This window comes from Gallus gallus, chromosome 4 (assembly GCF_016699485.2).
Source record: "Gallus gallus isolate bGalGal1 chromosome 4, bGalGal1.mat.broiler.GRCg7b, whole genome shotgun sequence".
Taxonomy (NCBI): domain Eukaryota; kingdom Metazoa; phylum Chordata; class Aves; order Galliformes; family Phasianidae; genus Gallus; species Gallus gallus.
The window spans coordinates 1,679,378-1,698,871 of NC_052535.1; the positions used below are offsets into that span (position 1 = coordinate 1,679,378).

Here is a 19,494-nt window from a genome sequence, read left to right on the forward strand (position 1 = left end):
CTGGAGGTTGGTGCAGCGCGAGCAGCACACGGGGAAAAGACCCACAGGGCTTTGGGAACAAAACATCCAACCCAAAATGGCAGCTCAGCCTTTGTAAAGTGAATTGTGTTTGTGTGCTTAGCTGTGGGGCTGGCAGGCGTGACCCCGCTGCTTCCCCACCCCGTGCTCTCAAATGTGTCCATGCAGTCCCTGCGTCCCTTAATGACACGTTCCCCAGGGTGGCTCACTGGTGGGGACCCCTCGCGCAGCCCCTGTGCCCCCTCCCTGCTGTGGGATGAGCCCCCAGGTGCTGTCGTGCTGTCTGAGCCGGCCACCCGCCCCTCTGGGGCTGGGCTTTGAGGTAGTTTCCTATCAGCAATGTCCAAGGGTCTCTCCCCATCGCAACAACAATAAAAGAAAAGGCAAGGAAAGGACGGGCAGAGCTGGGCGGTCTCAGCTTTGGTCAACGTGTGATGCCACCAAGGTAAGACCAGAAGGAAAAAAAGGAATTTTCAACACTACGAACCAAAGCTTGTGCATCAGCACATCCCATGCTGCCACGCTGCCCCATGGCCTCGCCGGTCCCAGCTCGGTGCTTGGGGTACTGGGAGCACTGGCGGCAGCTCACTGGGGCACCAGGACTCCTTTGCCACGGAGCAAACAGGATGGCTTCACCATGGCGGGGAACAAAGTGAGCGCCAAGATTCTGGGGTCTGAAATTGAGCTTTTGGGTCAGAAAGCACGGAGGTGGCCTTGGAGCACCTCTGCTCAGCACGGGGGCTGCGTTCTGTCTGCAGGGACAGCGGACACAAAGCCAACAGAGGAGCATCTGTGCCGGAGGCACGAAGCACCTCACCCAGCTCCTAGGAAACACTCATTTGGGGCCTCCCTGGTGAAACGGGACCTCCCATAAGACAAGCGATGGGCCGGAGGGATGGGGACCACAGACCCAGGCAAGCTGCCAAATGTTGGCCAAACGCAGAGCTCTCCCCATAAAACAACGCTCAGATCCCACCTGCCTCTCACGGTCTCCAGAAAGCCAATCCCTGCAGCCCCAACCCGCAGGGATGCGCCGGACACCCCCCTGACCACCACGGCACCTGAGAACGTCACCCAAAGGCCCATCCTGGACGCAGGGAAACAAAACCATCCACGTGACGATCTGCCTGGGTAGAGCCACGGAGATGCTGCAGGAGCCTGGCGTGCACACGTGGGGCTGCCCAACAGGAGTTTATTTTCAGAGGTTCTTTCGTTTTCCCCTTAAAAATAAAACGAGCTGCAGGTGGGTGCCCTCCTGTTGGAGCATTGTGGCCGCTCCATGGCTCGGAGGGCTCCTGGTGCCCACTGCCAGCCCCAGCCCACATCACTGGTACCACCGTGGGGCAGGGTCGCTCCTAGTGACAGGCTTTCATCCCTGATACGTACGGGGACTCCTGGGGCCTGCAGTTACACTCCTGCTGCTCTGGGTAATCTATGAAGTCCGGGGCAGGAAGACCCGAGAGGATCATCAAGGATTTGTTCCAGATAGTGAACGTGGGGCACACCGGGAGGATGAAGGAGACCTCGAAGGTGTGGAGGTGCAGGGAGTTGGCCGGGTCGTAGAAGGAGAGCGCGTTGTTGTCGTAATCCAGGAGGACGCCGAGGCGCTTCATCTGCGGGTGCACCTCCACCAGCATCTCCTTGTTGTTGTGCCTCACCACGAAGTTGTTGTTGCAGCGGGAGAAGACCCAAGAGGAGGAGTTCTTCCCGATCCACTCATTCTTGGGAGCCGACTTGTAAGCCACGCCGATGGCGTACCTGGGAGAGAGGAGAAGCTTTGCTCAGAGACCTCCCTGTGGGATTAACCCTAACCCTGATGGCTGTTGGGTTGTGTTTCACCAGCCTGTGCAGGCTGGACGCATCTCTGGCTGCTTGCACAGGTACGCATTCCAAGAGCCTGAACCCAAAGACGGTGCCATTGAGGCAAGAGCTGAGCCTGGTGGGCAATGGTGAGGTCAGCAGGGGGGAGAAGTAGGGACGTAGCGCTTCACCTTGCAGGCTGGTTGGAGCCATCTCACAGCCTGCTGGCAGGGAGGAGACACTCACAGGGCACTACACCCACAGCCAGCCCAAGGTCAAGTCTCAGCTGTGACAACAGCATCCACCTCTCCAACCCTGAGCAACCCTGGACCTGAACCATCCCATGACAACTCGGGGGACACTGAGGGCCTCCAGGAGATGGAGGGAAGGTCAGGGGGTGCCTACCACGTGGAGGAGCCCACCACCACCTCCCAGTAGTGGCAGCCGCTGTCGATGAAGACGTTGCCCGCCGCACCGTAGCACCCGGTCCCGCTGAACCTCTCGGGCGTGTGGCTCTTCTTCAGGGAGCTCTCGTCCTTCTCCATCTGCAGCCCATCGTTGGAGATCTTCAACTTCTTGTGGGCCATCTTGGGGTCCAGCTTAAAAGGCTGACCTGTTAGAAAAGGACGTGTAGGTTAATATCTGTGGGTGTTGCCATCGCCGTGCAGGCAGAATGTGGCATGAAACGTCTGCCCCAGGCTCCTGGGATATTCCCCTCGAGCCAAAGGTGCTACTGGAATGGCGACAGCATCCCCAGCATGTACGATCCCGGTGCTGGGGAACGCTGGAAGCCTTTTTATTGCACATTGCCCCGTTCATACGCCTCATTCCCCTGTCAGAAACACTCCCTTTCGCTCGCTGTTAATGCTGTAAAATGCTGTGGTGGAGACAGGGGATGTTTCCAGCTAATGGAAAAGGCACTGACGACACCATTAAGGACCGCGCAGCACTCTGGGCAAGGCATGCAGCCCGCCTGAATCCCTTAACGGATCCATACTCTATTAGCAGTAATGAGAGTTATACGAGCAGAGAGAAGGGAGAATAGACCCTTAAGTGCTGCTATAACAATATTGAATCACAGAAGAAGTAGTGCAGCATCGAGCATGTCCCCAAGTCCCCATCAACAGCCGGCACAGCTCGCTCCCTGCAGTGCAGGCTGCTATTACACTTTACAGGAAACATGCCTGAGGTTTTCCAGTGCTCCTCCGCTGCCAAACAAGGGCTGGGACGCCTGGAGAAGACAGCTTGGGCTTGGAAGCAAACCAAAGGCACTGAGTCCAGCCCGTGTTTGGCTGAGGCTGGAAGCGAGCACGGAGCCAGCTGGGAGCACACAGCCTTCCTTCTCCTACACAGCCAAGTGTGATGGATTCTGCAGATCTTTCGGGCTGGGAACACAGCTGCAATTCTCCTGTCAGGTTAGCAGCCCTCTGACAGCCAAACTGACGTGGCTGCATGACGTTCATTTGCACAGCTGACGTAACTCTTTTGGTGCTTTTCAAGTCCCATCCTCTTGGCTTTTCAGATGCAACGCATGGCAATGGGGACCCGGCCCTGTCACACCGGTGTCCAAACATCCTACAGAGCCTGGGTATGATTTTGGGAGGGATCCATCCAGTTTCACACAGAGCAAAGCAAAGGGGGCAGCTGCCGTAGGACACCTTAATGGCTGAAACTCACTGCTTGCTGCCCACAGAAGGCACTGCTGGCAGCCCCCACAGCACGCAGCCAACCAGCCACCCCTCCTGCTTTTTCAGCTGTGCAAAGTGAGGCACTGCACGCGGCCAACACTTCCAGCAAGGCTGCTGGAAAACCACGTCTGAGGAGGTGCTGCAAACAGAGACAAGGCAGTGTGCAGAGCTTTCCAGTGCAGCCCTGTAACGGAGCTCATCCACATCGCTCCCTGCTTGCTCCGGCAGCTCACGTTTATTTTCCTTGAGAAAATTCATTTATTGTGAGATAAATGAGTGGGGAGGGCCAAAGGCAAAGCTGCAGACTGAGAGTGATCCTCTCCTCCAGCTTCTGGAATATTTTGATCTGCCTTTTCCCAGCAGTAACACAAAGAGACAAGCTTGGAGGAAGGGAGGGATAAAAATACCCAGCTCCATCAGGACAGAGGCACACGCGTCCTCTGGCCAGAGCTGACCCCTCTCTGAGGTCAGCAGCAAAGAGGAAATGCTGGCCTTGGGCTTGTGGGACCAAAGAGAGGAGGGAGCAGACGCCATTAGGACATGTTTAGGGTTAATGAAGCCTTGATGGTGGGGCAGGCAGAGCCCCCTGCCCAGCATGGGCATTCTCCATCCCCATCCTAAGTGAACTGCTCGGTTCCCTGCTCACCTAACCAGCACGTTGCAAGGAAGGGGCCAGCAGCATCACCAGCTTTCCTCTCTTTTGTCAAAGCTTCATGGAAGGAACAAAGGCTGGTGAGACTCAGCAGCTCCTGCTGGCTGCCCTGAGCTCACCTGTGTTAGGTGAGCTCCAGCCCGGTAAATGCTGCAGCTGGTGATGTCCCTGCTCCATCCGTCCACCCCAGTGCCACCAGCACTGCAGCACAAACCTGGCTGTGAGCTTCCAGCTGTGCAGTCAGCAACAAGCTGGCTGCAGTGCAGCACAAGAGCCCTGCCGGAGGTCTGGAGAGCAGCGACCGTCGTCCTCCCATCACCTTGAGGAAGCAAAGCCATGATGCTGAGCTGCTGAGTTAATCCATTCAGACCTAGGAAACTTCCAACGCTCCCAGCTTGCTTCGGGATCACGCTCATCTCACCCCGCTCCATAGGAAGCATCACCACTGCCACATTCCTGCTGCTAAAAGCAGAGCTGCTCACGCTGCTGCAAGCCCACCCTTCTAACGAGGCACTGCGTGACCCTCGAGGTCTCAAACAGATCAGGAAAAGACAGAAACATGCATGAGAATCAGACCTGCCCACAGTGGTCATGGCAAGGATCACGGAGAGCGCCTTCCATGCACTTTATGTACCGCCATCCTTTGCACCATCCCTGCATTCTGGCAGTTTCAGCCACTTTTGGACTCTCGCTAATAATGAAGACCTACCCAAGAACAGCCTCAGCTAAAGGTTTCTTCCTGTCATCAGACCAGAGCTCTTTCCCCCAGCTCTTCTGCTCGGGCAGCTTGAAAACACAGATTTAGTGGCAGCGCTGATGCTGCAGAAATCAATGTGCCCTGACACTGACCTTCTGTGGCAAAGCCAGCTCTCCAAACATAGCTCTGGGAGCAGAAAGAGGGCTGTGAAACATGCTAATTGGCCCTGCCTGTCCAACTGCTGACACCTCCATGGAGCTTACAGCAGCTGGAAAGTGCACGCTGTCTTCTAATTGTCCACTGGGAAGGGAGAGAAGCATGCAGCCCCGCGATGACAAGGGCAGCATCCCACACCAGCCTGCCCATGGCTCTCTGTTGGAAGCTCTGGGCTATGGACCATCTTTCATCCCCAGATGGGGTATTCTCCAGCACCCGCTGCTGCAGGGCACAACCATCTACAGTTCACAGGGATTACAGCATCCCACTGATTTCACACCCAGAATCCCAGAGCTCGATCTGTGCTGGGTGCTCAGCACCACACAGCATCCCACGACCTGAGGTTTGGCATGCAGGAAGAGAACACCCCCCCTTGGTGCCCCCTGCCCAAGGACACCAGGCAGGAACGTGGCTTAGTGGGCACGGTGGCAATGGGTTGGTTGCTCTTGGTGGTCTCAGAGGTCTTTTCTGACCTTCACGACTGTGATTTTGTGAAAACATGACCTCGAGAGGAGGCAGCCCTTTGCCAAATCACTGCAGCCCCTTCCCTCCCATCTCTCTATCCCAGATGGGCTCTGCCCCTGTCCACCCAACCACCCACATCCTGCTGCAGGTAGAGGTGGGACAGGCTGCGAGGCACCAGGCACAGCCCCAAAACACACTGAAGTCAAGCTACCACCATCACCCAGAAATCTGGCCCAGGATGACCACTGAGCCCTCTTCGTGCACACAGCCCATCCCTGCAGCCAGAATGACAGCTCTCTGCTCCAGAAACCTGAGAGCTTTACAGCACATAACAGCAGGCAGCAACAGGGGAAGTCAGAAGACAAGCAGCAGGGCTGGCCAGCAGCCACCGGCCATTGGTGGCCCGAAGAGCAGCAGAGCTGCAGGCGCCGGGACCGCTGCCCGAGGAAGGAGCTCCTCAAAGCCACGGAAACACAGAATCATTTGTGTAGTGCTCCAGGCGATGCCTGCTCCAGGTTCTAACAAGTGCAGCAAGTTGCTGCAGACACATCTGAGCGACAAGGGGAGTTCAAAGCCCGGCTGGGCACTGATTTATCCTCCTAAATGGAGTTCAGCTGCCAAGCAGGGTGCTCAGCATCGTGCCCCTACCTCCAGCAAATGACACTTGGCTAAAAAAGCCCCGGAGTGAGCTCCGTCCCCGGGGAGCTGCTGAAGCAAGAGCCTTTGCTCCCCTCCGTGCTGCTGTGTCACACCACTGCTCTTGGCTTGTCAAGTCCCCAATTGCTTATTTCCACAGCGAGCACTTCTCGAGGCACTGAGAAAGCTCTTAAGAACGGCAGCCGTGGGAGGGATGCATTGTTAACCAACAAGGCAGGACGGGATTGGAGCCCGCATCCGGGCAGCTCCCCCCATCCCCACCAGTGCACCGACTCCACTTCAGCTCCTTTTCTTTAAGGTTGCGCAGGTTTTGCAAAGAAAACGAGGAGGTGGAGGCAATAAATCATTTCAAAAGCCTACTCAGAGCTTTCAAAGCTTTGAGTGATTGCAGCATCACGGAGAGAAGCCCAAAGGAGCGCCGCGCTCGCTGGGCTGGAGGGAATGGCTTTAAGCTAAAAGAGGGGAGATGTGGGTCGGATGGTAGGCAGAAATTCTTTGCTCAGAGGGCGGTGAGGCCGCCCAGAGATGGGGCTGCCCCATACCCAGAGGTGCCCGAGGCTGCAGGTGGGCACTGAGGCAGTGGGATACCCAGCTCACGGTACACGAGTGGGGCTGGGTGGGCATTAAGATCCCTTCCAACCCAGCCGTTCTGTCATCCGATGAAAGCCCTAAGCCCCTAATGAGCCCCCTATGAGCCCCTAAGCCCCAGCGGAGAGCTGAGCGGCACACGTCGGGTGACAGCAGACCACAACCCATGGCATTAAGACAAGTCCCAGCGGGGCAGGGAGGTGATGCTGGGGACCGCTGCTCCACTCCCCCCCATACATACTGTTGGTCTTGAGCCGGGCAGGCTCGCTGTTCCTGCTGCCCGCCTGGTTGATGGCCTTGACCAGGAAGATGTAGCGGGTGCCACTCTGCAGCCCGTGCACCGTGTAGTGGTTCTGCTTGATGTTGGGGACGATCATCCAGCTGTCCATGGAGTTGTAGAGACCTGCCGTATAGAAGAAGGGGGAGGGGTTATTCCTGCGTAAGGGAAAGGGCTCTTTCTGGGAATAGAAATGTATTAGGAGAGCGTGGAGGCCCCAAGCCCTAATGCTGCAGGGGTTTGTTTGGCAGATATACTGAAAGTGTAGTGCTGTACTGGAGATGGGGTGACGCCTTACAGCCCACAGCGGGAGGTGGAACTGTGTGATCTTTAAGGTCCCTTCCAACCTCAGCCATTCTGAGACTCCGTGACACGGTGCCACAGGGAAGGAGAACGGCACTGCAGAGTGCAGCAGGTCCCAGGGCAAGAATGCCCTTCTGAGGGCAAAGGGAGCTGCGAGTTCTGGGGGCAACAGCTGAGCTGGCACCAAGGGGCTGCGGGCAGCCGGTGCCCCATGGAATCCGCTGCAGCCACAGATGCTCCAGGCCATCAGAAAGCAGCTCTGGGGCTGCTACTGCAACATGGGAGCGCTGCCTTCAGCATTCAGAGGATCGGCGATGCTCGGGGGTGGGAGCTGGGGGCTCCCTGCATCCAGCAGGGCTGGGGGCGAGGTGTGAGACGGCGCGTGAGGAGTGGGCTGGGAAGGCGTGCTGCTGGAGGAGGGATCCCAGCATCCTGCCATCCATGCGTGCGTGCACAGCTGTGCGTCGGGAGCCGGGAAGACACCCCACACCTCCTCCTCGAAGGCTCACGTGGGGACAGCGCTGGGATTATTCCTCCCCCGCGGCTCGCTCAGCCAGAGCTTGCAGTCATTGTCAGCAAGGATTTGGTCTGAAGTACACACGGAAGCTGCCGAGGGGAGCGGAGCAATGCTATCTGAAGTAGAAAATCCAGCAGCGATGATAGCGGCGGCATCCCGCAGGCAGAGCTGCCGTGGCTGTTATCTCCCTGCAGCCAAGAGCCACCTTGGGATCCGGCCCCGCAAAGGGCAGAGCGGCTGAGAGATGGCAATCGTGGAGCAATTCAGCCTCCAAAGCGGGTGTCCTTTTCAAAGCTACCAAGGCAGGCTTGGCCTCGAGGGCCGAGGGCTCCTCTCCATGCCACAGCTGGAAAGCATCCTTTTTATCGCAGCGTTTGTCAGCTATACAAAACAGCTGCGCCCCGCCGAGCGCTCAGATGTGAAGGGGAAGCTGTGCACGAGCAGCTGTGTGCCATGAGCAGGGACCTGCCCTGCTGGGAGCCCGCTGGTGCTCTGCTTGGTGAGCCCTGTGTGCTGTTTTCATCACCTCTTCATGCATGGGTTCCTGCAGAACTCAGACTCCTTCACCACCCGGTCCTGAACACGTTCTGGCAAGTGACAATATATTATTCATTTTCTGCTCGGAGGTGTTAACTGATGTTTTCTTTCCTCCTTCTTCAAAGAGTGAGCAAAGGAGGCCAAGGAAGCCGCTGCAGATGCCTGCCCCTTTGGGCTTTCCTTGCTGCTCATCGCCACGGCCGTGTCATTCCCACCTCTGCCAAAGCCCATCCAGCCCCCAGGCACTGAGCACAGGGCTCGGGGTTCACGCCCTCCATCCCATGGGGCTGAGCCCTGAGTGGGCTCCTATCTGTACTGAGAGCGGGGCAAAGACCTCCCGGTGCCCCTCAGCCCCCGATTGGCTCAGAACAGTCCGTGGTCCTTCCTCAGCTGCCACGGGGACGGAGGCTGAGGATGCCTATAATGCTCACCGAGCTCTGACACAAGAGCAAAACATTGGAGAAAAGGTGTTTGGGAGCGCAGGGCAGCAGGGTGGGGACATCCGGATGCTGTACGACCGGGTAACCCCAGGCAACGTCTGGCCAAGAGGAAATCAATCAGCATTTTCCACCCCTGGCCGTGGGGATGCACGCTTATCAGCTCTGGGAGCCTCCAGCAGGACATGGGCTGCAGCAGCTTCCTGCATGAAGCATGGGGCACTTCACAGCCTTCCTGAGCTTCCACCTTCCGGCAGGGTTAGATAAGCTGACGGGAACCCAGAAAGTCCATGCAAAGCATCAGGGGAGCACATCCTCCAGCACGGAGCGCCCCGAGGTACAGCCAGGAGCAGAACATCAGCGCTGGGCCGTCCTGCTGGATGCTGCGCCCTCCCAGGGGCACCGTTCCAGGATGGACAAACTGGGAGTTGTACTTTTGTGCTCCCATTAACACATCCATCCAAACCCCCTCCAACTTCATTTGCCATGAAATCACAGCAAACAGTCCTTGGCTTTCTGACTAAACCACTCTTCTGCCCCTCTGCGGAGACCCACATATCTCCCCACATATCTCCCTTCCCTCCGAGCGCAACCAAAGCAGCTTCTCTGTTTGGCTTTTACATAATATTTCCTGACAGTGAATGATGAGGAAGACTCGATGGAGGTGCAGATGGGACGTGCCCATCCCTGGGGGCTGCTGGGCCATCACAGCTCCAAGCCCTGCCCGTCCCACCACCTCCCCCTACCACGGCGATCCCTTGGTGCTAAAGCGCTGACAGCCCATTCCGATCATTTTAAGTGTCATTTGAAGCGATCACTTTAGGAAGGGAGGAAATTAAACAGATACCCCATCCCGTGGGCATTTCCTGCTGCTATGCTCTATCCAAGCCCCCAGCTGATGCACCAGGCCAGCTGTGCCCTGCCAGCTGTGCCCTGCCCTCCTGCAGGACACGAGATCAGCATCCCCACATCTCAGTGCCCGCTTTTGGGTTGGGGGCTGCTCAATAAGCCATGACTTACTGATGAAGTTGGCTTGCCCGGTGAAGATGGTGTACTGGAGCTCATAGGAGCTGACGCTGAACTCATCCTCCGAGATCCAGTGGACTGTGATGGTGTCGTGGGAGGCCGTGCAGAGCTCCTCACGCACGGACGGAGGGTTCGGTGCTGCAGGGAAGGAATTCAGCAGGCTGGTGTTTGCTCGTTGTCATATGCACTGGGCTTCTTTTGCTCCTTATGGGGCTCACTCAGGGAGCAGAGCCTCATTTTACAAGTCATTGAGTAACAACATCCTCGCCTCTGCACAGCCCCCAGCCCTCCCCGGGCTCTCCAGCCCCAGCATGGCACAGTAAGCAGTTTATCCCCGTGTCTCCTGGGCTGTCCCCACGCCCACCCAGAGGGCACCACCTCCTTCCTCACTGGTGAACAGCATCATTTTTCCCCCCTGCGGTGCCATCAGGATGATGGGAACGCATCACTGCCCTGGGGACGGTCCCGTGGCCTCTGCTCTGCTCTGACCCACTATTGACCCGGTGTAAGATCCCCCCTCCCCGTGCTCAGTGGGGAGAAAGAGGCAGTGCTGGGGGGCAGAGCAGGGGTTACGTGCCCACGTGCTCACCGGTGAGATAATCCAACCCCTCCAGCAGTTTCTTCTCTCTGGAAAAATCCAAGGCGAAGTTTTCAAAGGCGTCATTAAAATTGATATCTGGTATCAGAACTTGAGAGGATGCGGTTGCCATGGCGACCCTGAAAGGAGAGGAGAGCCCATCAATCCACATCGGGGTGCGCTCTGCTCCCGACTCCCGGCCGATGGGAAGGGGGTGAGCAGCCCCAGGGGACACGGCGGGGCAGCAGGGGACAGCAGGTGATGCAGCACGGCACCCAGTGGAGTGGCAGGGATGGGGCATAGAGCTGGGGGGGTCCGTCACTGGGGGTCCCATCCCTGCGCCCCGGCTTGGCTCTCCCCACATGAGTGCTCCCACTGCTGTTCCCCCACTGGGGAGCCAGGCTACATCACTCAGCATCCCTCAGAGGGGCCACGCAGCTCCTGCCCTGCCACCACCAGCACTTGGGGGGCCACAATGGGATCACCGCAGGGTATCTCACAGCCGTTAGGCAACCAAGCTGCCACCCACCTCTCTGCCACGTTCCGGGCTGTCTGCAGGAAGCGAGCGTGGTCGTTCTCCTTCAGGATGTGCTCTGCCTGGTTGATGAGGACCGTGGAGCGCTCGAGGCACTGCCGGCAGTTGGCGACCTGCTGGGCCAGCTTCCTCAGCTTCATCACCTGTGGGGTGAGCACAGCGAGGCGGCGGCGCTCAGCGGGATGGCCACGGGAGCCGGGAAAGTGCACCCCAACACAGGGCACAGCAGCCTCTGCTCCACCCCCACCAGCATCCCAACAAGCTGCTCTCCCAGGTGTCAGCGCTGTCACTGCATCCCCAGCCAGCAAAGCCCACTGATTTGATGCTGATCCCCGGGCCCCTTGCAGGGCAGTGGGTTCCCAGCTCCAGAACCACTGCATGAGCTGCAGACAGACAGCACGGGGGTGGGAAGGCAGCAGATGGGCTTCAAAGTGCTCCAGCTGAGGAAAGGGAGGGCAGGGGGCTCGCCTCAGCTAGCAGCAGGCAGGCATGGCTCTGAAGGGCTGCTTGCACAGGGAAGGCAGGGAGGCTTGCTGGGGCTCAGCAGGCTGAGGGGTGGCTTGTTTTAAGACCAGCCTTGCAGGCAAATAAAAATCATCCAAAGGAGAAATGAAAAGACAAGTTGCAAGAGAGGAGAGAGCACAGCGACAGCCCCGGCCCTGGCTATGGTGGCGTGCCCAGGCACCAGCTCCTTCTGACCACATCCCAGCACACAGCAGAGCCAGCAGCGCCCATCTCCGGAGATCCTCAAGCTTCACAAGCCTCGGGCTGCAGCTCTGGTCTGTGCTGTTTGAAGGCAGAGGAGCTCTGGTGCATGGGGATGTGTCCCCACATGGCATCACCGCCCGCACTGCAGCCCCAGGAGCTCCCAGCCTCCCCAGGGACGCCGGTATCCACAGGTCTGTAAGTCCCCGATGGCAAAGGGTGCAGGGGGAGGACCGGGGCTGGCGTTAGCTGAGCATGGCTTCATGCTGCCTCCCTGCACAGCCGATGCTTTTTCCACTGTAAAAGAGAGAGAGGTTTGCCTGCGGAGCGAGCAGCCACCCACGCTCTGTGCTGGGCTTCTCATTGGGAAGAGCAGCCCAGAGGTGGAGAACCCAAAGGTAACTCAGCACGCTGCTTCTCGCCCTGCAGTCCGAGCGCTCCCAGGCAGCCACCGGTCCCAGCTCTCTCCTTTCTGCTTTATTTTTTCGGGCTCGTTAAATTCTCCACTGTTTGCAGCTCAGGCTCCTGAGAAAGGCTGCTTAGAAACCACTGCATATCTCACCCCTCCCATCCCCGGCAGCTCAGAGCAGAGCTGCTGGGAGCCCTGGGGATGCACAAGGAGCACCACGGAGGGGCTCCCGGGGGCTGTGCCGCGCTCCCAGCTCACCCGCTGCCCAACAGCCACCCTCTCACAGTGCCCCACCGCCTCCAGCCCCACATCACACTGGTGCAGCAGCGGTGCTGGAACTGCAGCTCACTGCTTTGAGTTCACACACAGCCGAGCTTTGCTGCCGGTGTGGGGCACACATCAGAGCCTCTCTGCTCTCCCCGCAAACCAACCTGGAGGGAAACCCAACTCTGAGCGCCAGCGCTCCGCCAAGCCTGCCTGAAACTGGACAACGTGGTCAAAATGCATTCGGGGGAGAGGGTGGGAAGTGAGAGGCAGACAGACAGATGGACCAGCAGAAGGCACCGTTACATAAAATATGTTTCCTGAAGTGGCTGGGATAAAAGCACACGTTTCCAAGCTTCCACTCCTGCAGAAGAGGGGCCACAGCGCCCGATGGCAACGCTGGCTCTTGCACGGATGCACATGGGGTGAGCGGATCCTCAGCCCTCGTGTGCAGACACCCCAGTGCTGGGGTGGTGATGCTGTCGGCAGGACGAGCAGCACAGCTCAGCTCCGGGTGCTGCAATGGGTGCACAGAGTGGGAGCCCGAAGCACACCCAGGCTCAGCGAGGCAGGAAAACTTGCCCAGGGCTACAGCACAGCACAGGGCTCGGATGGCCCTTAAATATTAATTCTACATTATTATACCAGCGATGCAGTGATGGAAAAGCCCTGAGGAAGCTGGGCTGATGCGAGCAACTGTGCAAGCCTGGTCCTTGCAGGAGGAGCCCTGGGGACTGAGGCAGTGCTTACCTTCGTCTCCTTGATCTTGACGGCGATGACCTGCTTACGCTGGCGGATGATCTCCATCAGCTCGTCGCACTCCTCCATCAGCTTGGCCTCGTGCATGGCTGTGTTCACCTGGGCAGGGGAAGCAAAGACACGCATGGTTGGAGCTGCCGGGGTGGCTCCATGGGGCACTGCTCTCTGACAAAGACCGGGGACCGCAGGTGGCTGCGCTCCATCCGCTGGGGTAGGAAGGGGGATGTGAGCCCCTCTGGCAGCTCCCACTTCCATGGCACCAAAAGGGGGAATGGAGGGAGCACCCAGCACGGCTTCCTGCACTGCGACACCTCCCACTGCTGCTGACACCCCTCCCTCCCTGACCCACGTGCTGGTGGTTTGGTGGTGAAGGAATACAACCCACTGCATGGATCTCCCAAAGCTCAGAGCCTGTGGCTGGAGAACTGCCCTGGCCATATCCATACTCAGCAAGGAGCTCCAGGAAGGGCCCTCTCCCCCTTGGCTTTCCTTCCCCTCCTGCAGCAATAGAGCTCCGACCTTCATTCCAAGCAAAGCAGCAAGGAAATGGAACAAAGCCATGAGCTTCCCCCCGTGTCCATGTTCCCACCTGGAAGCCCAGCAGTGCTGGGAGCACGAGGCCTGCAGGGAGCTGAGACAGGGACCCGAGCCCTGCTGCTGAAATTAAGCCAACTGCAGGACAGAAATAGGTTTTCTTCACGTTGTGCTCTCAGGGTGATCTCCAACAGCAGAGAACTCCGAAGCCAACCCTGAGCAAAACACATTTGCTACGAGATCTTTATTTAAAGCTGGCCAGCAGGTTATGCAATGGCAAAGTGGGAGACGGTCTGCGAGGATAACTCAGCTGAGAAAAACAGGATAATCTTCAAAGTCTGCTGCAAGGTGGTGGTGGGGGGTGGGAATCAGACCTGGGATTCAGAGCGGCAGGAAGGCAGCGGTGCAATCAGAGCTCCACATCCCCTGACTTCCCCAGGAGCACAGTACGGATCCCAGCCCCACACCAACCCCCCCCCCGCTCCCTCCTGAGTGCCTTCCTTGTGCCCCGGCTGCACCTCTCCATGGGGAGAGGTCCTGAGCACGGCAGGCACCTGCGGAACAAAGTGCTGATGGAGGAGAGGCAGAGTCCCATCTCTGAGATGCAGATGGTGAGGAGCAAAATGCAGCTCCACAGGCAAACATTTCTTCCCCTCCCTCCCCTCCTCCCACCCCCCCTATGTGTGTGACACTGCGGGGAAATGACTCCAGATGGTGCACGCAGCATCCCTGCATCCTTGTATGTGCACATCCCCACATTCCTCAGTCTCTGCATCCCTGCATACTCTCATCCCTGCAGCCCCATGTTTCTGTAGCCTCACATCCCTGCGTTGCTCCTACATCCGTACATCCCCATTTCCTACATCCCCACATCCCATAATTCCCACTTCCTACATCCCTGCATCCCTACATCCCCACACTCCTGCATCCCCACATCCCTACATCCCCATCCCTGCATCCCCATCCCTGCATCCCCCCATGCCTTCCTGCACAACAACACCCCCACCAGCTGCCTGGATGGTGAGGCAGCTCTGGATATGCACATGGGAAGCCCCGGGGCTGCACTCTCCCAGCCAGGGCCCACTGCAGTGACTGAGAGTGAAGCAAATCTCCCTCACGCTGCCTCAAGCACTGGCAAAACCCCTGGCCCTGCAGCAGCAATTCCTACAGCAGATCGGTGCCTTCGCTCCCTGGGCAGGAACCCGCTGCTCAACTCAGCAACTGAAAAATCAATGGCCCATTAAGAAGTAATTAATTGCAACAGCCCCTCTCCGTGTATCACTTCAGCAAACAAAGCTGCAAATGAATTTGCTATTAATTGATGTATGTACTTTGAGACAACAGCGAGGTATCGGCTGCCTTCCTCGGGCTCAACGTTTCATGGGAGCGCATCGCCCAGCAGCTGCAGCCAAGGAGCAATGGCTGGCATGGAGCTCCTCTGCTAATGCAAACAAGGGATGCCCGAGTGCACAGCCAAACACGAGGGGCTTTGCAGATCAAGTGGTCAAAGCGGCAAGGTCAGCTGAGCCCCTTTCTTTGGTGGGATTAAAGGTGATCTCCTCTCTCCCGCCAGCGCTCTCCTGTAATCCCTGCACAAAGCCCTTCCATGTGCTGCTGCCATCGGCCCCACCGCTGCTCTTTGGCCCCAGCAAGCAGGGGACATCACAGTCACTGTCCTGACAGCAGGAAGGATGCGGGGAGGCACACCGCCTCTGTTTGGGAGCAGGAAGGAAAGCGAGGCCACAACAGAGACGGGAGGATGGGCTGTCAGCAGGGGGGTGAGCACAACCCTTCAGAGGTTCAGGGTGAGAGACTCAGAAGAGCCGTGACTGCAGCATCTCCTCCATCCAAGGGGCCTAAAGCTCTTCCCAGCGATGGGAACGCCAGCCCTGTGCCACAGGTGAGGGCTGCACTGCACCCCCAGAGTGGTGAGGATCATCAGATTCCAGCTGAGCTCCAAATGAAACGGGAACACAGCTGACCCCAGGAGGACACTACAGGCTACAGGAACACATAGGAATGTAAAGCAACAGAGCCTGCAGATCTCCTCCCAGCAGCTCACAGTCACACCAGCACCTCCCCCTTCCCACCCTACAGCTCCATGGGGAATCCTCCATCATTTGGGACCGACCTCTCCAAAGCGGTTCAATGCAGTCAGTGCCTCCCACCAACCCTCATAGCCCATCCCACCCCCTCCACGGTCCCTCTGCTGTGGGAGGGAGGTGGGAGCAATGCTGTGCACCCCCCTGGCTTGAACTGGGAGCTCCTCCGTGCCACACGCTGCACTCACTGACCTCCACTTGCTGGCAGATCTGGATCAGTTTGGCCATCTGGTTCTCCAGTTCGCTGTTGCGTTTAACCAGGTTGGTGAGGTTCGTCTCCAGGGTTTGCTGCAGGTCCAGAAAACCAGGAAAGGAGAGAGAAAAGAAGACAAAGCAAGATGAGAAAAGTGGGAGGACTGCATCCAGCAAACCAGACCACGCATCACCCAACGTGCTGCCAGAGGGAGCAGAGCGTTGGCTAACTTTGTGCACAGGCTGTCCAAACCCAGCAGAGCTTGGACAACCCTTGCTAGCAAGCCCTGCCTTTTCAGAAGGGTACGAGGAGCTTTTCCACCTCGATTTCCAGCTGGGAAGTCTGCCTGTTGGAATTGAATGGCTGCAATTCTCCAGCCCTCCTCATCCTCAGTTGGCGATGGAGATGAAGGGCTGGAAGGAGGCTGAGGCTGCCCACACTGCGCTTTGCTCCGTGCTCACGGGGCTGTGCAGCCAGGCGGTGATGGCAGAGGATGGAGAGCCCTCTTGCAAAGACGCCGCTCTCCGTGGACACGCAGTGGACCAGCACTTTGGGCTATCCATAATTCAAGCAACAACGCATTGCCATTAAAATCCGTGGTCTCGCTAAGAGGAAACGCTTCCCAGCAAAGCGCTGTGGACCTGTTGCACTGCTTGTCGTGAAAGCGATAGCCTATTAATATTTGAAACTCCAGGGCTGAGAGAGGATCCCTGCAGTGTTTTATTCATAGCCAGCAAGAAAGTGCGGCCCGAGGCTTCCACCATGGCTCCGGCAGACCCATAAACATCTGCACACACGGGTAATTTGGGGGCCAGCTAGCCAAGGCAGCTTGAATCATAGTCATAAAGCACAGGCAAAGCACTCATTCCCGAAAACCACCGGCTCCTAAAATACTCCCGGCTCACTCACAGCCCTGCAACTTGCTGGCCATTGGCTGCTAAGGCACAGCCCCAAAACAGGCTGGAAAAGGCAGCAGTGCAGCTCAGGGTGCCTTTATTGAGCTGAAAGCGCTCTGCGCAGCAGTACCGTGGAGATAATGCAAGAGCCAGCTTCTATCAGCCCCACCACCACCTCTCCTCGCAGCTCTGCATCATCAAACGTCACCTCACCGAGCATCCCGCTCGTTAATTATCTCCCTCATCGCCGACGAGGCTGCATTGATGTTTCAGCTTTGAAACTGCAGCCCATTTCATGCTGGTGGAGGGGGCACCGGGGAGGGGGGAGCAGCCCAGCAGCACGCCTGCTCTGCAGGATCCCTCCCCTGGCACACCTGCCTGAGCGTGGAGGTGCAACCTTCTCCTTCTGTTCACTGTGCTGAAAAGAAGGAAAATGTGCTAGGAGCCCCGGCTGCACCAGCTGGCTGTTTTGTAGGTATTATAGAAATTACAGCAATTACGGGGGGTTTGTTTAATTGGATCGTAGCACACTCACCATGTCCCCAAACATCCACCTTCTGGCTCGAAAGGCAGAAGATTTGGTTTCCCTACAACTGGGAGAAGTGAGAAAAAGAGAGAGAGAGGGGAACACCACCGAATGAATCCCTGAGCCAAAGCTGCTGCACGAGGGGAGAAGGTGTGCTGCGAGCACAGCAAGGACCCTGCAGGGAGCAAAGCCCTTCCTGCAGCAGGGATGCCCAGTTGCAGCCAGCCCAGTGGGATGGGCAGGGAACTCAGCAAGGCGGCACGGGAAGCAATCACATGGACCTGCCTTGCACCAGGGCTGGGTTTCCACATTCATCTTCATGCAGAGGCAGCCAGAAGCAGAGAGCGTTTGCTCGGTGATTTATTTCGGGTTTGTTGTTGTTGCTCTTGTTCATTTATAATTGTTTGCAGTGGGACACACGGCCCTGCCCCCTCCCTCCGCGCACCGCAAACACAAACCATGTGTGCGCACCAAGGCGCAGATGGGAAATGCTTCCCCCATGAGCCTGCATGGTGCAGAGCACGGGGACTGCTCAGTGCACGCCCTGCTCCCATCTCTGCTCCCCACGTGAGCGCTGGGTGCTTTCAGCCTGAGCTCACCGCCATCACTTTGGCTCAGCCTATGATAGCATTGCAACGCTCTACTTCCCCATCAGCCCCCATCAGCAGCCCTACAGACCTCACAGGTGCCACAGGGATGCTCCAGCCTCGTCCCCAGCCCTCAGAGCCCTAACAGCGCTGCCCAGCCCTTTCCTACATGAGAAACCCATTGCGAACCCAACTTCCCCAACACCATCACATAAGGAGACAGTAGGGTGAGTTTTCACCTTCCCAGTGCCCCATAAGGGTGCGCCCAGCACTCCATAGGGGCTCTCTGATAAAGGGAGAGCTCTCCCCACAGAGCGAGGCTTGTCCACCCTGCTCAGGAAATTCCTCTCCTCCTTCACGCAAGATCTCCATTTTGTCAGGTCAGGAAGGGGAGTGCTGTCAAGGAGGATTGCAGCTGGGGCTGGAGGCAGCTCAAAAGCCCTGCAGCTGGCTTGGAGAGACGGAAGGACACGGCGTAGGGCTGCCAGCACTGCGCCAGCGGCTTCATTTGCACTTCTGAAGCCTTCCCACAGCTCAGCAGGCTCGGAGCCCCGCGATGCCGCTGGGAGCATCCAAGAGTTCCGAGAACACCCAGTATCCCAATCCTTTTTTTCCATGATGCTTTCTGCAAATGCAACGTGCTCCTGCAAGCAAAGCACTGCTCAAGAATGGCAGCCACAGCTCTGCTGGGCCCCAAAGGAATGGGGCACGGCCTTACTGCCACCGGGTCCAACCCCACTCCTCAGCAGCACTCCATCCCTGCAGACAACGGCGGGATTTCAACCTCTACCAACGTACCCATACGCACACAGAGCTTCTGTCCCCTTCCTCGGCACTCCCGACTAAACAAACGAGATATAAAAACAGCCACGGACAAAATCCACTGCTTATCAAGTGGGGCGTCCTCCCCAAATCTCACTCTTTGGCCCCATAACCCCAAGAACACCATGAAGAGGTTCTGCTCACCTCACCCCACAACCTGCAGAACGGTGTGGGGAGAACCGGCTATTCAGCTAAACCAAAGCTGCGTGCACAGTTCCAAGAAGAACAAAATCAGATGAAATAGTTGAATGTTGTCATTTCTCCGACACGGTTGATTACTTGCAGACTCGGTCTGAAGCATCTTTTTGGCAAGGACTGCCGTCTGGCTGCTTAGCGTGCATCCCCAGGCCGTGTGTTTCCCCTGTTTGCTCTTTCTCTCCCCGCGGTGCTTAAGAAAAACAGGGGCTTTCCTTCCAAAAACACCCCTCCAGGCAGCGATCCCGTAAGGGTCCCCACACCTGCAGCCCTTGGCACGAGCCGTCCTCTCACTGGGGGGACACGAGGGATGAGCGCGGTGTGATGGATGAGCTCTGGCTGCTGGGAGATGCTTTTCGGGGAGCCACGCCGACCTGTTCTCCTGGGTAAAAGGAGAAGAAGGCCAAGGACGAGGTAGTTGGGCGCCCTCTGCTACAGGGTGACAGCTTGGTGGGATGCTGCCATGGTGGAGGGTGAGCTTTGCCACATGGGGCACGTTCATAGCCACTGGA

The 19,494-nt window shown here is 57.7% G+C and overlaps 1 protein-coding gene across 2 annotated transcripts in view; it reads right to left on the reverse strand.

Moving 5' to 3' along the window:
- Window positions 1–287: 287 nt before the first annotated feature.
- Window positions 288–19,494, reverse strand: part of MID2 (midline 2) — a 48,048-nt gene continuing 28,841 nt past the window's right edge. For both annotated transcript variants that reach the window (XM_015278376.4, XM_004940585.5), the window contains exons 3-10: window positions 15,956–16,051; window positions 13,119–13,226; window positions 10,985–11,133; window positions 10,468–10,595; window positions 9,873–10,016; window positions 7,023–7,184; window positions 2,224–2,431; window positions 288–1,776 (exon numbers count right to left, since the gene is read on the reverse strand). In XM_015278376.4, the coding sequence (XP_015133862.2) occupies window positions 1,374–1,776; window positions 2,224–2,431; window positions 7,023–7,184; window positions 9,873–10,016; window positions 10,468–10,595; window positions 10,985–11,133; window positions 13,119–13,226; window positions 15,956–16,051 (1,398 nt within the window). In that variant the 3' untranslated portion in view covers window positions 288–1,373. The remainder of the gene's footprint in view (window positions 1,777–2,223; window positions 2,432–7,022; window positions 7,185–9,872; window positions 10,017–10,467; window positions 10,596–10,984; window positions 11,134–13,118; window positions 13,227–15,955; window positions 16,052–19,494) is intronic.